The sequence below is a fragment of the Ammodytes marinus genome, assembly GCF_949987685.1.
Source record: "Ammodytes marinus genome assembly, chromosome: 13".
Taxonomy (NCBI): Eukaryota; Metazoa; Chordata; class Actinopteri; order Uranoscopiformes; family Ammodytidae; genus Ammodytes; species Ammodytes marinus.
This window is the reverse complement of record NC_137217.1, coordinates 21,029,585-21,049,381: the sequence shown is the minus strand read 5'-3', so window position 1 is coordinate 21,049,381 and position 19,797 is coordinate 21,029,585. Positions and strand designations below refer to the sequence as shown.

At 41.2% G+C, this 19,797-nt stretch overlaps 2 protein-coding genes across 3 annotated transcripts; one reads left to right on the top strand and one right to left on the bottom strand.

Annotated features, from left to right (window-relative positions):
• Nucleotides 1–6,179: 6,179 nt before the first annotated feature.
• On the bottom strand, nucleotides 6,180–12,567 carry leng9 (leukocyte receptor cluster (LRC) member 9). Of its 2 annotated transcripts, none has more exons than XM_080039247.1 (8): nucleotides 12,483–12,567; nucleotides 11,867–12,004; nucleotides 10,489–10,579; nucleotides 9,720–9,844; nucleotides 9,261–9,587; nucleotides 8,869–9,118; nucleotides 8,056–8,158; nucleotides 6,180–7,949 (listed from the first exon to the last, which is right to left on the bottom strand). In XM_080039247.1, the coding sequence occupies exons 2-8, from the start codon at nucleotides 11,994–11,996 to the stop codon at nucleotides 7,287–7,289; spliced, it is 1,689 nt and encodes a 562-aa protein (XP_079895373.1). In that variant the 5' UTR covers nucleotides 11,997–12,004; nucleotides 12,483–12,567; the 3' UTR covers nucleotides 6,180–7,286. The 2 variants fall into 2 exon arrangements, with proteins under 2 accessions (XP_079895373.1, XP_079895374.1); XM_080039248.1 differs by lacking the exon at nucleotides 12,483–12,567 and adding an exon at nucleotides 12,302–12,328.
• Nucleotides 12,568–12,622: 55 nt separating this feature from the next.
• flcn (folliculin) lies at nucleotides 12,623–19,571 on the top strand. The gene is made up of 12 exons (XM_080040164.1): nucleotides 12,623–12,853; nucleotides 13,006–13,218; nucleotides 13,413–13,559; nucleotides 13,702–13,923; nucleotides 14,034–14,200; nucleotides 14,287–14,378; nucleotides 16,740–16,903; nucleotides 17,069–17,182; nucleotides 17,839–17,962; nucleotides 18,084–18,209; nucleotides 18,771–18,873; nucleotides 18,985–19,571. The coding sequence occupies exons 2-12, from the start codon at nucleotides 13,006–13,008 to the stop codon at nucleotides 19,190–19,192; spliced, it is 1,680 nt and encodes a 559-aa protein (XP_079896290.1). The 5' UTR covers nucleotides 12,623–12,853; the 3' UTR covers nucleotides 19,193–19,571.
• The last annotated feature ends 226 nt before the right edge of the window (nucleotides 19,572–19,797 follow it).

Below are 19,797 nucleotides of genomic sequence, written 5' to 3'. Positions count from 1 at the left end.
GGGGCTTGCTACCATGGAGGCCGCCACTTTGCACTGTCATGATTCTACAGTAGCACAGAATGGACAAACTTAATGGCCATACGTACATACATATGGCCATTAAGTGTTAATTAATTAATATGCCATACAATATATAGCCTATGAGAAAAGCGCTATATAAATAAAATGTAGGCCTATTATTATTATTATTATTATTATTATATGCATTTTTAAAGAGGGTGTCCTGGGGAAATGCACCTGTTGAAAGACGAGGAAGAAGTACAATAGAATAAATAACTAAATACATCTTCACTTCATCACTTGATATTGTGGAAAGACTTGAGGCAGTGGTGGATGATGCCATCTTTAGTAACTGGCTTCTTGTCCTTGTAGGCCACTGTAGCTTATGTAATGATTTGAAAATGAGAGGTTACCAAGGGGGAGCATTGTATTCTAGAACTTTCACCACTAGATGCCACTAAATATTCAGATATAGGGCTGTACAATATATAGAATTTTCAACGCGATGCATATTGGCTTCCCACGATACCATTTAGGCCTACATGAATGTGCGATATTTGTGAGTGTATGCTGCGCTGCACAGCAAATCAATCACTCCCCAAACCACTCGCTGATCATGTGCCTGTCCATGCTCAAATCTGGCAACCCCAGGCTCCCCGAGAGCTGTCAATCAAAGTCCAGTGGCCCCGCCCCCAAAGTGTGAATAACTTTACGCCCGCATGGTTAGAAAGCACTCCACGGGTTATACACATCCATCATGCAGGTACAATGAATGGAGTAAAATAGTTTATATTTTTCTCCTAGGGGATGTAATGAGGTCAGGTGACTAAACACCTTATTTGTCTGCAAAGATGTGTTATTTACGGTTATTTAACAGAAATGTAGCACAAGGAAAAGTTAAAGCAGTGCTCTGTTGATTTGATTTTGTGTAGTTTTGGTACAAGATTTTGATTTATATCTTTCTTTTTGGAAATGCATTGACTTCAGGTTAATCGTGAGGATACATTTTTTATGCAAAGATTTTTACATTAGCAGGAATATTGTATAGTCGATCACATGAATATGAAAGCTGTGTTATATTTAGGTGACAATCCAATACAAATATTTTACTCACTAAAATGACTGAATAATCGTGGTAAAATATCGTTATATCAATATTGACCAAAATAATCGTGATAATCATTTTGGCCATAATCGTGCAGCCCTAATATTACACACGAATAAAGCTAGCACTCATTAATAGTGTTCTGAGCTTTACCTGTGCCGATTGTCACTTTGGTATTTTTCAAACAAACTTAAAAGGAAAAAACAGCTTTCTTTTGTTGAGGATGTTAGGCAAGCAATTGACAGTTAATAAATCAACTACAGTTTTGGTTTTGGTTTCAGTAATTTAATATGCAGTATTTAATTTAATATCACCTTAATTTGAAAATATTTTGGTTAAATATTTTGGCATGTAGCTTTGGGCTTTTTTAGCATTTTTAGACACGTCATAGCACGGACGATCAATCGGTGAATTGAAAAAAAAACAACAGATTAAACGATAATAGAAAACAATTGTTAATTGCAGCCGGAGGGGTTTTGCCGGGGAAGATTACTTGACTATATGACAAATGCCTGTCATCCACGGACCTCTCTCTATAGGGGCAGCATGGATTATATAAGGGATGTATGGGGTCTGAGGAAGTCTTCCTTGCTGAGTATACACAGGAGAATAACACTGCATATGGATCTAAGAAGATCATTACAAGAAGGATGATATGTTTGACTCCAACATCAACCACCGTTAGTGTTCAGCTGCATCTCTTGATAAAGCCAGCCAAGGGGGAGAAAGTAGGGTAAATACAAAGGGCAAATCCGGTTAGCCAAAACATACACTGGAATCCTCATTACAATGACAGCTCAGAGGGAGAACAGAGGGCGAGACAAGCGCCTGGTAGGCTTCTGATACCGACTGCCCAGATTAAGAGACAATCAGAGCTTTACTGTTTAAGGAAGGCACGTTTTAAGACAGCTCACAGAGAGAGATTCACAGTCACAACAACAGGCACTGACACTTTTATACAATGAATCACACAGCTCGCCTCAATGCTGATATTAAAGACAGATACAATTCTGCTTTTGATTCCAACAGGATCCAGTAATGATCTGTAATCCAGTGATAAATTCCATAGTAAAAGCTCTCTGTTGGACTTTGTTATCTCTTAAGGCAGCTGTTATTTATTCAGCGCAACGTTCAACCAGCACAGTATTCCACACTGCTGAGGCGTTTTATTATTCCTATTGATTCACGCTCACAATCCATAGCACATCATTGTGTTAAAGACTGTGCACAGATAGTAGTTTAGATTTAACCACATGTCACATTCAGTGCCAGACTACAGATTTGGGGCAGTTATGGCCCAGAACAAGTTAACAGCTCGCCCACAGGCCAGACAGGGCTGCTGCTCTAAGCCCATTACAATAAGCCTGTTCACCTTAATGGTTCCAGCAGCCCAACTGTCACAAATTAAATAATTGCCAACATCCCATTTCCCTTATTAAAAATGTGCCAAACATAATGGTTCACACGTTGTGAGGGCTCCAGAACAGAACGCAGACTGGAGTTTTATTTATGCATTCCTTCGCTATCATTTATCTTGAGTGAATTTACTAGATTGGATGTATTACAGGAGCCGTGAGACACGTCTATTAGGTATATTCATCAGACTTTGGAGAGCATAAAAGCAATTTGAGAGGCACAGTAATCAGGCGAGGGAATTATTACCCAATTGGAGGTCATCACCATCACCAATAAAGTGGGTCAATATAGAAAAAGTATTTCCTTTTGATGGATGACAATACTGACCCAGTAGTGATTTAAATCTTGAAGTAAACAAGAGGTGAGCAGAATACACCATATAATCATCAAACAATATAATATAATATATATAATAAGACATATGAATCTTGTGTTAAAAATGTATTCAGTCAAGACGTACCAACCATAGACTGCATATGAAAACAAGGGAATACCCAACAGTGATGACAAACACCGGGACAAAGTTCAGGTGGGTCTCCTGCAACCCAGAAAGTTATTGAGGCAACCTAATGAAGTACTGTTGGGTGGGTGTGTCTATGTGTGTGTGTGTGTGGGGGGGGGAGGGGCACAGTTTAAGGAGCAGCAGTTACTCCGCAGTTGTCACAGATAGGAAGCCTCAAGTTGATGTGATGTCTCCAGGCATCCCGTTATCATGTTATGTTACCATTGCATTGCATAACTGAAACCTAAACAAATGTGATTTTCTGAGCTCAGTCGGCGTAGGTAAAAGAAAAAAAAGGGGGGAAGGCGATGACGAAGAGAACAACCATGAGCTCTAAAAGAAAGAACTACATTTTCTACGGTTCAGACGACAGAGAAAATTAAATCCAGTTGCATGATTTGTGAGACTCCATGATGTCTGAATGTAAAGAAAATGGCCATTTTGTGAGGCGGCATCTCTGTCAGATGGATTTAGGATCAACAGCAGAGGAATATCATCTCCACCTTCATCTTTTTTTCAGTGACAGCGCCACTCTTTATTGATCAAGGGAATTAATTCATGTAGTCCCTTTGCTTCTGAAATGAGGCAATTTGCCTAATAAAAACCTGTTATGGTTCACAATTAAGGCCTGTCTAGTCATCTAACAGCCTTTTAACAACAATCTTAATCACTGTAATTTATGATAGAGCGTTACAGCCTCATGAAGCATCACATCAGTCACGAGAGAAATAATTAACAACACTGTGAATGCTGCAAAGTAAGCTTTGTCTGCCGCGTGTATAGCAACAGGAAACAATTTCAATCCAATCTCCACTTAACATTCATCTGCCAAATGAACGCTCGGTTCCAACAATGAACCTTCAAAGCGAGTGTGGCTGACCCAAGGTAAGTGAGTGCAGCTCACACACAGTCAGTACTAAGTCAGAGCAAATCAGTGCTTTGATGTGTGCACGAGTCCTGCACGACAAGTTGATGGTGACAAAACGCTTCCACACCACTGGGTGAATCCTATTCTGAACAAAATCTGAAAATCATCTTTCAGATTGGTCAAAAGAAATTGAGGGGAAATATGAGAGGGATGAAACTGTAATTGGTGGAACAAATTAATGCAATCTATTCTTTAAAGCGTCTTCTGATCATTTTGGTATTTTACAAATGTCCATGGGAAAAAATTCATCCATTAGGTGTTTGACAGTTGAACAGATAAGAATGAATCCCATTTTAGCAGAGTGGTGTAATGGTTTCATTAGCATGCATTAATGATTTTTTGAGAAGATAAGCACGGATGTTGTGTAATGTGCGTCTATATTACATTTCATTGGAGGATGATTAATCTTTGAAGACCAAATCGACAATTAATCCACAAGCTAGAAGAGGGAGAGAGATCAGTCTCTTACCTCTGTCGGTTGCGTTGGGAGGTTTCTCTCTCCTTCCGTCACTTCTCTTCGCCCGGTGTCCGTGAAATATTCACCCACTCAAAGATGTATACCGCCAACCATCAACGATTGAGGTTCTTGAAAAAAACACCATCCTGAAAAAAATGGCTCGTAGACATGCCAAAAATATGTCAAAATTGGTGAGGGGCGAAAATAAGACAATTCTTTCAGTTATTTAAATACTAAAAAGACAATAATTGTATGGTTGTCTGCTGACAGTGAGAGGTGCTTGTGGTGATGGATGGGAGAGGAGCTCTCAGTGAGAGCGAGTGAGTGAGAGAGACAGAGAGGGAAAGAGAGAGTGAGTGCAAGGGAGAGAGAGAGGGATTAAGATTGAGGAGACACCCCCTAGGGACGCTTTATCGTTGCATTGTAGCTCCTCGTAGCTTAACGCCCAAGCGACTTCACAACATGGCATAGACACGATATTGCCCAAAGATAATTAATCTGTTAACAGGGATTAGCAGGGTTCAGCCCCTCACTCACTTCATACCGAGAAACCGGAGGTGCACTTCTACTGCCAACCCCCACCAACGTCCATGCACACACTCCCATAAACCCCAGCAATCTGAAAAAAATTCCAGGCTAGCACCCTGAACCCTGACCAGATTACTGAGAGGAAAAGGGTAAAAATGCAGAGCTGCCAGCCAACCGTGCGCGCTAACTAATGGTGAAAATTGTTTTTTTTTCTTGAAATCGACTCACATGTTGGAAGCAAAATTGTGAACTCCAACCTGTGATGGCAGTGTCGGGCTGCAAACGTGTGGAGAGCAAACGTGAGGTAGAGATGAATTTAGAATTAGAGTCAGAGGAGCAGATAGGCACACATAGATGAACAAGGGGAGGGGGAGATGCAGGGAAAGGCAACATAAAATACTGAAGAGGGAAAAAAGTGGGTTCCCAGGGAGTGATGCTGAGAGAAAGAGGGAGGGAGGGAGAGGGATGGAGTGAACAATGAACAGAGAGGGATAGAGGGGGTGTGGGGGGTCGGGGGGGGGGGGGGGGGGGGGCGGTGGTGGTGGTGGTATGCAATGGATTTTTTGGCAAACCCAGTTTTCAATGGAGGCTGCAGAACAAGGAGAAAGTCAGAGCAGAACATGCACCACCAGAGCTGAAGTGATGAGAGGAAGCTGATGGAGATGCTCCTTTGGGCGATTTGTCTGAGGGATGCAGATTGGAGGAATAATGGTGTACAGTACAGATAGAAAATAGTAAAAAATATATAAAAACGTATTAATAAAAAATAAAAAAAACATTGTAGTGTTGGGTCTGCCACAGGAGAAAAGGGGACAGAGGCGAGCGGGCAAAGAGGGAGGGGGCGGCGTTAGTTTTTCTGTGTCACTGAAAGAGAGTGGGGGAAGGGAGGCAGGGAGATAATGTGAGCGAGGGAGCAAACAGTGGAGAACCAAAGAGCATACTCATTCACTCATATAGCCCATGTTTAGAGTTGGTGTGTGTGTGTATGTGTGTGTGTGTGTGTGTGTGTGTGTGTGTGTGTGTGTGTGTGTGTGTGTGTGTGTGTGTGTGTGTGTGTGTGTGTGCGAGGAAGACGAAAGAAAATTATATTATGTATGCAAGAGTTGTTCATGCAGCCTCTGTGTGTCTGTATGTTAGACCACAGCAGAACAGTACGGCATCCCAGCCATCCATCACTGCACTGATAAAATATCACCACTCACAGGATTTAAAATAACCAATTCAATATTTAATGTCCATGGCAATCAAGTAGTTATAATTCATTGTAAAATCACACAAAAGGGCATCCTTCTTGTGGAACACACTCAATGCAATATTCATATAAAATGGATGGTATAAATCATGGAATTATGAGCTGCACAATACAACCACTTTGGTTTATTCATGCTGTAAAGAAAATGTAATCTTTCCACCTCATAAACTATATGTCTCGTACAATTGTGTCTCGTTTAATATGCATATCAATTATCTGTTGGTTAATTTCTCAATTAAATTAATAATTTTGATCAAGATCATTTCAGAAAACAGCTATCTTAAATCCAAGGAGATGTATTTAAATTGTCTCTTTGGTTAAACAAACATAAAATAAAAAATAAATAAAAATAATAATGTTCATGTAACTATAAGATAAGACAAAGAAAATCAGCATCAGTGTGTCCATACAATAGAAGAAAAATAATGAATCTGTAGCATTTTGGTCAACTTCAATTATTCAATTCATCAAACAGTTAACAATTGACTTTATGTGAATCGTCAATTGTGGGATTTGCAGTGCATTTAAAATTGAGATCAGCTAAATTCAACAAATAAGAGGATAAAAACTATTTAGTGTAGAGTGTCAAGTACAACTAATGTATTTTGCCTAGTCAATTTTTAGTCTATATTTAGTAATATATTCCTCGTTCACCAAAGCAGATAAAAAAATCTGCGCTTTTAGCAAGTTCTGGATGTATTGTATCAATTTTGATTTGCATGCATTTATCATCTTGAAATATCAAATGACATCTAATATAAGGTGTTAACGGAGTAAAAGGCACTCATTACAGAAAAAACTAATATTTTCAATATTTTTAGTTTACCACTGTATCCTTATTGCATCTTAATCCACTTTAATGTAATCAAACATAGTGTTTGTACCCCAGCCCTGTATCAAACCAAATGTACTCCCTTTAGGCCCTCCTATAAAAATGTATATCTTTAAAAGTGCATCTTTTCTTTATAAACTTAATAACACATACATCAGATTTGGTTGAAAGGCCACATATCCTGTTCATATGTCAGAGGTATTGTAGTTATATTATATTAACGCACATGTTTCTAGCATGTTCTTGTGGAATGGCACACTCTTCTTTCATCGAAGAGCTACTGTGCACACGGTCTCATAAAAACCGTCTACTTTGGACATGCCCATGGCACAAAGGTGTAAGGTGTTTACTGGCAGTCGGCCAAAATTCAAACTCTTCCCCACCTTCAGGTCCCCTGAGCTTCCAAAAATCCTGTCTGCCTCCCTGTCCTCTACCTTGGCCAGTGTGAGGTGGTAGCGTGGGTTGTAAGAGTCCCTGTGGAGCAAGTCCTCTTTCATGTAGGCCTCCTGCAGACCGCTGTTGAGCTGCTGGAGGTGCAGCTGAGGCTGGGGGCTCAGGAACAGCACCCTTCCACCAAAGTTCTTCAGCTTCACAGGGAAGGTCAGAGCCAGTGGGGGGTTTCGATCCAAATAGGCAAACCGTTGCAGGATCTCCCCGGCGGCGGCTACCTGGGCTGGGCCGGGCAGCACCAAGAGGCACATGGTGACGTGGAGGCTGGCAGCACTTTGCCAGTGAGGGGCAGAGGAGGGCAGGAGGGCGGTGATCTCCTCCTGCAGCTGCTGGAAAGAGGAGAGGATAGCAGGAGTGTTTGCCCTGAAGGTGATGAAGTGTGTGGGTTTTCTCTTAGCGGGGCGACCACCTGGCTTCTGCTCTCTCTGCTCCAAAGCTGCTGAAGGATTCTGGCTTATGTTCAAGGATGCGACGTCACACTGTTTATAATAGAGATAGAAGGAGCATAAACAGAATCAGCTGTGGTCAACATGAACTGTAACAGCAGAATGGATACTAACGTGGGAAAAATTGTGTTGTACCCACCGAAGCATCTTCATTGCCTTCCCAGCTTTCATTCCATTCTGCCTGAGTTTCGTCCTCTCCCTTTTCTTTTACACTTTCTGCCTCTTTTTGGGATGTTGAAAGGCTAAAATCAAAACAGGTAAAATTAGTCAAGAGGAAGGAGAGCATCTAATAAAAATGCTTTCCAAGTCACACAAGATAAAATATCGTAAATGTTATTTCTGAAGGACATATTGAAATTTAAAATCCTCCCTCAGTTATCTCAAATATGTTTTCTGAGTATTTTAATATCAAAATCCCTTATTTATCCTCTTGAACTCAGAGGATTATACTGTGTGTTTCTGCAGTAAAACTTGGCGACTGGCTAATCAAATAAAATCGCACCAGACTGTTTAGCTTGTGGGTTGAATGTCCACTACCTATTTTACCCAATAATTGTCTGAGGTGACATCTTGTGTGATGTCTTTCTCTGACCAATCAACAACCTAAATAAATTCAGTTTTATCTAAAAAAAAAGAAAAGTATCAAATCCCCACATCTGAAATTCTGGAGGGGGGGGGGGCTTGGGCATTTTCTTAACAAATGACTCAACCATAATAAGATACATTTTCCACTGATCAGCAAATTGATTAATCATTATGTTGCAACTAGTGTTTCACTCTAAAATAATCCAGATTACGAGGGCTACAGATTATTAACATCTGCATATACTCTAATGCAATTTGTATGAAACAAACAAGAGAACACCTGAATGTAAAAAAAATGCAAATGGGTTGTTACAGGAGTTGTTGCCTGTTCTGTGTTTAACTTAAGGGATAAACATGCACACCAGACCTGACTGCATTCTCCTCCACTTCACAAGCTTCTTGAGCTTGCTGTCGTCCAAGGGAAGTATTTCCGCTACACTTTGGAGCTGCTTGTGTTGAGCCAGGGGTGTGAATATTTATCTCACTCGGCTTCTCTTCCTCCAGATGTGAGCCTTCGGTATGAGTGCACTCTTGTGTTTCACTCTCTCCCTGCCCACGGACAGCAGGTGGCTGCTCCTCTGTTGATTTAAGGACGTCTTGTTGTTTCTCTTGGACTTCTGTTTTTTTTTATAGGAGGACAAATGTTTATATTTGGTTAGTGTAAAACTCTATAGAGCATACTGGCCTCTTGTTACAGTATGAATTTACGTTTGTATCAGGCTGTTAATAGGTGGGGTGGCAATAAAGGGGCTCTCTTACCCTTTACTAACGCCTCTCCTCCAAAGGGGGGAGCCAGAGATTGACCGGTGGATCCAAACACCTTGTCGGTTCTGCTGTGGCGGTCCCAGAGGCGGTGCCCTCTGTAGGTGAAGTACTGGATCCTGTGTCTGGGCAGGGCTAGGTCAGTAGTGTAATCACAGTCACAGGGGTTGACGTCCCAGTTGAAGTCATTGAAAGGGCGCTCCAGCACACCAAGGAAGCGATCCACGTACCCCACTACAAATTCTGATGCATCCGCAGATGAATCCCACAAGATCCGAGAGATAACGTCGTCTGCTGTGCGCATGCGAGGCTTTTTGTCCACTTCTGCGGGAGAATGTAAAATAATGTCCAAACTTATTAATGTGGGGTAAAAATTAATCAAGATTAAAAAAAAAGGTTGTAAAAGTAGGTTGTCATTATCAGATGACTCAAGACACTAGATAAATATGGAGTAACCTTTCGCCTCGTATTTTGGCTTTGTTGCTTTGTTCACTTTCTTCTTGTGTTTTTCCATCTTTTCTCGATCCGGTCTGTTATCCTGGTCATGGGGTACGGCCCCTGAATCATCAACGGATGGCTCACTAAGATAAAAAAAGGGGGGGAGGAAGAGAGCAAAAGGAGCGGAAAGAAATGTGAAAAGAGACATGCAAAACATTACAAATGGTATGTCTTAATTCCATTCCACCCAGATCCATGTTGCATGTGTGAACTTTGTGCAGCCTATATACAGTATGTGCCTATATTTAGTCACAGCTAAGTATCAGTGTCTGTCTGGTTTGCAATGTGAGCAGCAATAAATAAACAACAATAGAATTGAAATAAAAATACATAAAACATACTTCAAAATACCCTTCAAAATTCCCTCTGATCAGGTGGAGCTTAGTATTATGTAGTTAAAAGATTGTGTCACATTTTCTTTAAAGTCTGTGTCAAAACATAACTAGTATTCCCATTATGTATAAAAAGACGTATTGGTAGCTTTCAGCATCACTAGCACCCATTTATACTTTCACTGTACAAAGGGCTATGCGTGTATTATTTTAAGGTAACAAAAATTTAGACTGGGGGCAGCCATATATTTACTTCTAGCCTTTGTGCTACAAGAACTTGCAAACCCATAGTGTTGGGGTTACTAAAAATAAGTCATGAGCATATCGAGAATCTAAGTAAAAAGTCATCATTTATCCTGCGGGTGAGTTTGTCCAACAAGATAACGTAAGCACACCTGTGAGGCAAACGACATCTGTGGCCAAAATGACACTTTCCCATCAGGAAAAACTGGCACACGTTGACCCCATTCTCCTTGTGTTCCGACTCTGTGGATGATTGAGACAGGGAGAATGTAAGCAGGACAGACCGGTAATTCAAATATGTAAAACAGAACATTGACCGTTCACAAGGTCACTCAACAGGACGTGATTTAACAATTTTTGATGCCTGCTCAAAGATTTTGCTCTGATATGTTGGGAGAGTAAGGCAGCATGCTGATGAAACAAGATACAATACAGTACAAAAGGAGAGGAAACCCTGCCAGTTTACAGCAGTGTTTACTAATAGTGTGGCAGACTTTTCTCGAGTGTTGAACGTTTACATACAGTAAGCCAACTGGCTGAATACATCCAGTTTAAACGCAGCAAAGTATAAAACCCTTTTTACTAGATTTCTTCTGATCCTTATAGTACGCAGGTCTGATTGCAATCACATATTCAAATTGACAAGAACCAAGTCATTAATCTCAAAGAGGAAACTGGCATTGGGGAAAAAATTATATTTGTATAATACTTAATTTCCTCTCCAACACACTTCCTAAGAGTGTAAATCATAGAACAGGTGGCTATGACTGGCCACGGAGGAATCAAAGTTCAGCCAAGTAGTTGGGCCGTGGTTGCATGTAAACCCAAACACATACCACACACCCTGTAATTCTATTTCCAGATAGGAGAACTGGATGTGACACAGTCCAATTCTTCTAAATACTAATTGCCTTTCCACTGAGATACAACTTTGCAAGTGCATGAGGGACCATAATGAACACACTTGTAGGAGGAGTCTTTCAGCTGCTTTCCAGGCATAAGATGCCAGGAAAACTCCCAGGAAAATTATAATTATGAAATTCTTTATTTCCAAAGAAAGGTTATGTTATTGTCTAGATTTGAGCCCATTACAAGTGGGAGTAGATGGAGTCAATGAGCCTTCCCCTCATGCTCAAATTGGGAGTAATTGCAGCTCTTGACTCACTTCCTGACTCCTGACACATTTCGAGCAGGACTACCAGTCATTGACTGAAAATATTGACAGACATTACAGTGGCCTGGTTACTCATAAAACCCCCTTTTTCAAGATAAGGGGGTCATGATTTCGTAGCTAAGTCCTTACCAGAACAGAAGTCAATTCGCTCACAGTGAAACAAGCATGTTTTGCAGACTTAGGAATTGGATTACTGGTTCCACTTAACTATGAAAATATACTCAATATGTGAAAAAGTATATGGACTTACCTTCAACTATAAAATGTCTCAAAGTAAGTTAATAGCCATCAGAGACCCATTGGACAAATAGCAAACTGTTGGTGTAAGTGTGAAGAAACTATAAGGGATGATTTACCTGCTGTGGCTTTTAGGGTGACTTCGCCACTGTTAGTTTCATTGGGGACCCCTTCCTCTGTCATGTGGGTCTCACCCTCTTGCTGGTCCTCTGGAGGAGCCAAGGACGCCCGTGATCCATCTGATGACATGCTAAAATCTGTGATGTAGAAAAGGTAATGCTGATTCAAACAAGTCTGCTGTCTCGCCGTGGTATATGTTGCTACACCTTTATCTTTGTTTGACCCGACCTAATGACAAAGTACACACGGACACTCCTTAAACTGGAAACATTTGATTTCAACAACAATTTAGCTAACGCGGAAGTGGTTGGTTAGCTCTGTACACTGTTACACATCCAACTTGCCGAAATTATTTATTGGAATATTTATAAAATACATTCACAAAAAGTCACCTGGATAAATATATTAGCCTACAAATATTTGACATATCCTACCAAAGAAGCAAACGGTGTTGACTTGGTTTCGCACTTTGACCCCAAGTTAGTCTCCTACGGAATTATGGGTATTGTGGTTTTTATTTATCCTACGACTAATATTGCCTTAATATAAACTTGATATAAACCCTATATACATCATAGTACTAGCAGACAATATAGATGTTTCTGGCTTTCTTACCACTTAAAAAGTACTTCAGACAATTCGTCTCAGCGGTTAAATTTCAGAAAAAGAAGCGTACCCAACTGCCATGCGTCATTTGTGCTAGAGCGCGTGACTCTGCGTCATGTGACTTCTTCTGTTGTTGCCTGTTGCTAGCAGATTCACAGAAGGAAACAGAAGACGAATGAGTGTATAAAACCTCAATCTGAGCCACTAAGAATCATGGAGTTTTGAAAAAACGGACTAAAGCAAGAATCTAGTTTGTTTTGTACCACCATCTTAATATGCTGCTTTTTGTGTAAGGGCATTTCCTGGACGAAGCGACCAATGAATGTCCTTTTTGTGAAGCAGCATTGAGCACTAGTCCTGAACTTGGCTCTGTGCTGAAGGTAAGAGTCAGATTGTTTAATTTCTCTAGCTTTTATGACCATGTTTTCACCCAAGTGTATCATAGTAATGTCACTGACTGACCAGAAACAACTGTTATGAACTGCTTGTTAATGCTCAGATCAAATGTTTCATTTATCTTTATCCTTTATAGATGAATGCTCTGGTTGCTCTTTGTCACTTCTGTGAGCTCCATGGCCCCCGAACGTTGTTTTGCACGGAGGCACTGCACCCTCCATCCCCATCCCCTTCTTCCCACACAGGTGTGCCGGCGCCTGGGGACAGGGATCGAGATGGTGACCGGGAAGGTGAAGGACTGACCATGAGGGCCAACAGCTCGGCCACACAGAGAGGAGAAATGTGTGACGTGAGTGCAGGGTGCCGGGCTGAGGGGAGAATGGCAACTTCATTTATTAGAAACTTATCAGAAACGTACCTCCATTTGCACAGAACCGCCCATCTCTCTATCTGTCTCCTACAGTGTAACACTCTAACTATAACTTGAGTCCATAGTCAAGTTGTCTATCAATTACTCATTCACCTCTTTTCCTTTTCTCACAGGGATGTCGATCTCTTCCTGCATCTCACCCGGGCTTTGTAAGCATCGATGATGAAACAGGCATTCGCTTCCTGAGCCACCAGCATCCCAGGCAGCCGCAGCTTTTCAGCGTGGTCCGCCAGGCCTGCGTACGCAGCCTCAGCTGTGAGGTAAACAGTGACGTACGTCTGCATGTATATGTGTGTGTGTGTATGAGTCACACATATCATGCACTAAATAAACATAAGCAATCTTCTTGTTTCCTAGTCGTCAAATATACCTCCACCTGTTTTCTCTCTGCCTGTTTCACAGGTGTGTCCTGGCCGTGAAGGGCCTATCTTCTTTGGAGATGAGCAACATGGTTTTGTGTTCTCACACACATTCTTTATCAAAGACAGCCTGGCCAGGGGCTTCCAGCGCTGGTACAGCATTGTCATGGTAGCAATGGACAGGATCTACCTTATCAATTCATGGCCTTTCCTGTTACGCCACCTAAAACTCACTATACAGAGCCTGCAAAGCACAGCCCTGAAGGTAACGTCCACACGTGCCTTTACTGAGTTGACTCAAACAGAAACATTAAGACCTATGTCTCTATGTATCTATTTGGGCAGCTAATATCTTGGTACCGTGCTTTCCATCAGGTATTTGACAGTGAACAAGGAGTTTGTCCCCAGCGGGCGGTGAGGATGAACAGCGTCTTCTCACCTGCAGTTTTCCCTCACCAAAGGAGTGGCAATGCGGCCCGATCACTAACTTCTCTTACCCAGCATCCCAACCTCTGGGCCAGTCTGCACTCCTCCTTTAGCTGGTGAGTGGATACACTGATGTACAAGCTTTGTTTTTTTAAATGTCATGTTCCATGCTCACTTTGACATGGAAGTGTGTTGTCCCCAGGCTGCTGAAGGCGTGTGGTAGTCGTCTGACAGAGAAGCTGCTGGAGGGAGCTCCCACTGAGGACACACTGGTTCTCATAGAAAGACAGACAGGTAGACATTGGCTCCTTTACTAAACAGGACTTTTTACTTCTTTTTTTTTATATATATATACAGGTGAAACTCGAAAAATTAGAATATCGTGCAAAAGTTCATTTATTTCAGTAATTCAACTTTATAGGTGAAAATAATATCTTATACAGACTCATTACATGCAAAGTGAGATATGTGAAGCCTTTAACTTTTATAATTGTGATTATTATGGCTTACAGTTTATAAAAACCCCAAATTCAAAATCTCAGAAAATTAGAATATTACATAAAATCAATAAAAAAAGGGTTTTAAATACAGAAATGTTGGCCCTCTAGAAAGTATAATCATGCATGTGTACTAAGTACTTGGTTTGGGCCCCTTTTGCATGAATTATTGCCTAAATGCGGCGTGGCATGGATGCTATCAGCCTGTGGCACTGCTGAGGTGTTATGGAAGCCCAGGTTGCTTTGATGTGGCCTTCAGCTCATCTGTATTGTTGGGTCTGGTGTGTATCATCTTCCTCTTGACAATAGTCCATAGTTTCTCTATGGAGTTCAGGTCAGGAGAGTTGTCTGGCCATTCATGCACAGTAATACCATGGTCAGTCAACCAGTTACCAGTGGCTTATGGTACTGTGGGCAGGTGCCAAGTCTAGCTGGAAATGGAAATTGTCATCTCCATAAAGCTTGTCAACAGACAGAAGCATGAAGTGCTCTAAAATCTTCTGGTAGATGGCTGTGGTGACTTTGGACTTGATAACACAGTGGACTAACAGCAGCAGATGACATGATACCTCAAATCATCACTGATCCAAATTAAATGTTGCGTTTCATTTGGAAATCAAGGTCCCAGAGTCTAGAGGAAGAGTGGAGGGGCACAAAATCCAAGGGGCTTGAAGACCACTGTCAGTGATGATTTGAGGCACCATGTCACCTGCTGGTGTTGGTCCACAGTGTTATCAAGTCCAAAGTCACCACAGCTGTCTACCAGGAGATTTTAGAGCACTTAATGCTCCTGTCTGTTGACAAGCTTTATGGAGATGCTGAATTACTTTTTCCAGCAAGACTTGACACCTGTCCACAGTGCCAAAACCACAAGTAACTGGTTGACTGACCATGGTATTACTGTGTTGATTGGCCAGACAACTCTCCTGACCTGAACCCAATAGAGAAACTACGGACTATTGTCAAGAGGAAGATGATACACACCAGACCCAACAATACAGACGAGCTGAAGGCCACTATCAAAGCAACCTGGGCTTCCATAACACCTCAGCAGTGTCACAGACTGATAGCATCCATGCCACGCCGCATTTAGGCAATAATTCGTGCAAAAGGGGCCCAAACCATGTACTTAGTACATATGCATGATTATACTTTCTAGAGGGCCGACATTTCTGTATTTAAAATCCTTTTTTTATTGATTTGATGTAATATTCTAATTTTCTGAGATTTGGAATTTGGGGTTTTCAGAAGCTGTAAGCCATACTAATCACAATTATAACAAATAAAGGCTTGAAATATCTCACTTTGAATGTAATGAGTCTATATAATATATTAGTTTCACCATTTAGGTTGAATTACTGAAAGAAATGGACTTTTGCACGATATTTTTCGAGTTTCACCTGTACATGTAAACATGAACACCTGTTCAAGCCTCTAACTGGGTGAAAACTGAAGATTCATCAGCATGACTTTCCTTCCAGACAAGGCTTGGCGTCTTGAAGGAGGATGATATCAGCAGCTGTCGGGTGGCGGGTTGTTTTTCATCTGTCTGAAAAGTCTCCTGTGTGATTCACTGGGTCAGTTGATACGGAGGAACTCGGCAAGAAAAACAGGCTGATTCACTGGACCTTTGTGCTCAGATCCACTTCCTTTCCAGAAAGGGTTTACACAATTTTTTGTCAAGATTTAGAAAGAGATTAAAAGATTTACAGACATATTTTCCAGTCCAGCGCAGCTCTAAGGTCATGGAATTGTAATACCCTGTTCCCTTATGTTAATATCGTAGGTAAATAAAGTTTATTTCTGGAGCACACCAAGTGATTATTAACAAATACAATTAGTTTTTTTCTTATTTAATGCAGTGCAAACTCAGTCAACCTGATACTAATGGAGCAGCTGTTTAGTCATGTGCCCGCACGACGCACGTATAAGTGGAAGTCAGTGTTTAGATTGAAATTAGCCATAAAAAAGAGAGGTGATTTTAGTTGGAAATGTGTGGGCGAGTGGCAACATGTGCTCTGCATCACACTCTACATGTGTGATATAGAGCTGGCACCTTGTAATAATTTTCTGGTGGAATTCCCCCCTGCATTTGTTAAAAACATTTTGTCACTGCTATTTCTGTTCTTTTATGTGTTTTGTCTGTTACAAAAAAAAGAGCAAGAGGAGGAAATTAGCTGCTGGGAGGGAGCAGAAGGAGGCGTTTCTAAGCCACAGCGAAACCAATCGGAGAGCCTGCTGGGTCACAACTTCCTGTTTGATGATGGAAAATTAGATGAATTACCTGGTCCCAAATTTAGGTCCCTGAGGCATTTGAGACTGGTAAACTTGGGTGCTTTTTCAAGATTGTCATTTTGTTGTGCCTACTTAAATGAAATGAACTTTACAGTTAACTATTACATTGTTAATATGTATTGATCAGTTATTCACATTCTAACATTAGCTCTTATACTGTGTTTAACTAAAACAGTCCGATATGTTCTGCAGGTTCTTGGAGCTGCTGAGTTTCGGCTGCTCGTGTGGCACGTGCTCATGGGAAATCAGGTCATATGGAGAAGTGCAGACCCCGGGCTCATCCAATCAGCTTTTATAGTGCTCAAGGTACTCCACTCTATCACTGTATCAGCTTCTGCCTCTTCAGGAGATTATGATGGCTGGATACTTTAACTTCCATAATAATTTTGATGTGATTTGAATTAATTATATTTGATTGGCTTTCAGTTATTTCTTGTAAAGATTTTTTTTAATGCTCCGTTTAATTTTGGTTTAGTTATTCTAACTTTGAACTCTTGCCTGAAGACAGTATCATTTATGCTACAATCACACGCCTTTTTCATTGCCTGTGCGTGCTTCCTTTGTGCAAAATGCACATGCAAGACGGAACATGTAACTGTCCTCACGAAACAATTACTGTTCCTTTTTATTTTAAGAGATATTCTTTTATGATGAATTTTGTTATCGTTTTTGTAATGGTAACTGATTGCGGTGACATTGTTGCATCATACAGTATTCTGCTACTTCCCGGGCCTTTCTTCACAGCAGACAGTGTGACTGTTATTGTGGGAGAATCACAGGTGTGAGTAATAACATGAATGATGGCACTCTTCCGCTAATGTCTCCTAGTGCCCCATGCCTCAGTAGGACAGTGAGTCAGCATGCATAACACATTGAAGGCAATGGAACAATGGAATTCTGCCACCATTCATTTACTGGGCTTTTTTTATTGTGGCTAAAATCTCTGTCCTATTTCCCAACAGTCTTTGCTCCCAGTAGGCTGTGTGCGTTCGGTGCCATACAGTGCTCGGTATGAGGAGGCCTACAAATGCAACTTCCTGGGTCTCAGCCCAAATGTGCCTGTTCCAACCCATGTCAGCTCCTCAGGTACAACGGAGTCTGCACGATCCCACTTTGACTGTTTAAAACCGAAAAAGCCAACAAACAGTAGGCTTGTACACGCACGTCACATTGTGTTGACTTTTCTTTCATGTTGTTTGTCCTGTAGAGTTTTCAGTGCTTGTGGATGTCAGCTCAGAGAGAAGCTGTCAGAGCTCAGCCACTGGCGAAGACGATATCTCCTCACTTTATCAGTTTACCATCAGCAGTGCCAACACACAGCCCACAGACAGGGGTGAGCACACACATCTGAATTATATATCGTCACTTTTATGTTTGCAATCACTTTAAATGTAAAAAAAAATACAGTCTTCTTCTTTTTGGTTAAACTTCAAAAGTAAAGAGTGGATATATTTGCCAACGCTGCGCTGACTTGAATTAATTTATTAATTTGAATTAATCACAGAAACTATTAAGACATTTTCGATAATTGCATGGATCAAAAATCTGCACCAAAATACCCCTAGTCATGGTTTATGTGGGCCAGTTTTCTTTTTCAGTCAAGTAAGAACAGAAGTCAAAGTTTACTTAACGCACTGTTCAGACATGTTCTATCACACACATCGTTTAGGAATCCTAAGAAATCCCGGCGTCTGGATCCACATGGAAAACTGATTTGTTTCTTGGCCCACAGCCCATCTTTCCACCAACTCTCATTCAAAACTGTCCTGCCAGCAATTTCGGATAACACATGAACAAAGGCATAGCCTGCTTGTTGGATGTATTTGAGTTAGCAGGAATGCTGTGAAGGCCGACATTAAAAAAGGTTTTACTTTTATGATGGGTTCTTATCCAGGTCCCACGTTACTGAACAAGCTGGAGGTGGCCCTGTCCAACGAGAACCTGTCTGTGGACGTTGTGTCTCACTGCCTGTTGTGTCTGAAGGAAGAGTGGATGAAGTGAGGGAAATTCATGAATTCTTTGGTACCACCTGAGTTAGGTTTTTAAGTAAGATTTGTACCCTTTTTTGCATAGGAAAAGCCTTCTCATAGATTTACTGTCTTTTTCAGTAAAGTCAAAGTGCTGTTCAAATTCTCCAAAGTGGACGGTCGAGGGAGGGAGGACACCCAGAAGGTTCTGGCCCTCCTTGGCACCACAGGGCCGGGCGAGGAGGACAACGTCAGGCTGCTCAAATTCTGGATGACTGGACTCAGCAAAACCTACAAGAGCCACTTAATGACAGCCGTCCGAGGAGGGGAGAGGAGCCCCAGCCAGTAACTAAGAGAGATGAAAGAAAGAGGGGGAGGAGTGAGGAAAAGGGGGGAAATACTAAAGAAAGGAAAGTGAAAGCAGGACTCAGTTTTGGAATATTTGGGGAATGAAAAATAAGGAACATGAAGGGAAGACAGAAATGCTTTCGATCATTAGGGTCTTTTTACGTAATGATAAATCTGTTCCTAACCCTGATTATTATTCTGCACCGATTAACACATTCAGCCAGTTTGGATAATGTCTGAGTGCTTCTGTTTGTCAAAAAAAATATTGTAGAAGGCATCTTCACACTTATGTGAGCATTAAGTTATTTTAAAAAAAACTTTGCACTTTGTTTACTTTTTTGCTGATGTTTTAAAATGAAATAAAAGAATATGAAAGGTCACTCTGACTTTTTTTTTTATTCCACAATTGGCTCCATCTTGTGGCCAACAGGAAGAATAAAGAGGTTGTTAGAGCGGGTTGATGCAGCATTTCTCTGCCAGGTCTTGCTCACTTGTTTGAGCGGCTGTCAGCCAAAACTAGTCTCAAGTGGTGTAAGACAACACTTTTAGGGTTTTCTGGTGTCCTAAAAAGTACAAAACGGTTGCATAACAAGGCTCCAGTACAGC

What these genes read in the sequence shown, in the direction of transcription:
- leng9 (XM_080039247.1), bottom strand. Translation starts at nt 11,996, where the DNA reads ATGTCATCAGATGGATCACGGGCGTCCTTGGCTCCTCCAGAGGACCAG. An exon ending in CACCCTAAAAGCCACAGCAG is followed by an intron (nt 10,580 to 11,866) that starts GTAAATCATCCC and finishes AATCATCCACAG; the next exon opens with AGTCGGAACACAAGGAGAAT. An exon ending in AGGAGAGGCGTTAGTAAAGG is followed by an intron (nt 9,119 to 9,260) that starts GTAAGAGAGCCC and finishes AAAAAAAAACAG; the next exon opens with AAGTCCAAGAGAAACAACAA.
- flcn (XM_080040164.1), top strand. Translation starts at nt 13,006, where the DNA reads ATGAATGCTCTGGTTGCTCTTTGTCACTTCTGTGAGCTCCATGGCCCC. An exon ending in TGCAAAGCACAGCCCTGAAG is followed by an intron (nt 13,924 to 14,033) that starts GTAACGTCCACA and finishes GCTTTCCATCAG; the next exon opens with GTATTTGACAGTGAACAAGG. An exon ending in CACACAGCCCACAGACAGGG is followed by an intron (nt 18,210 to 18,770) that starts GTGAGCACACAC and finishes GTTCTTATCCAG; the next exon opens with GTCCCACGTTACTGAACAAG.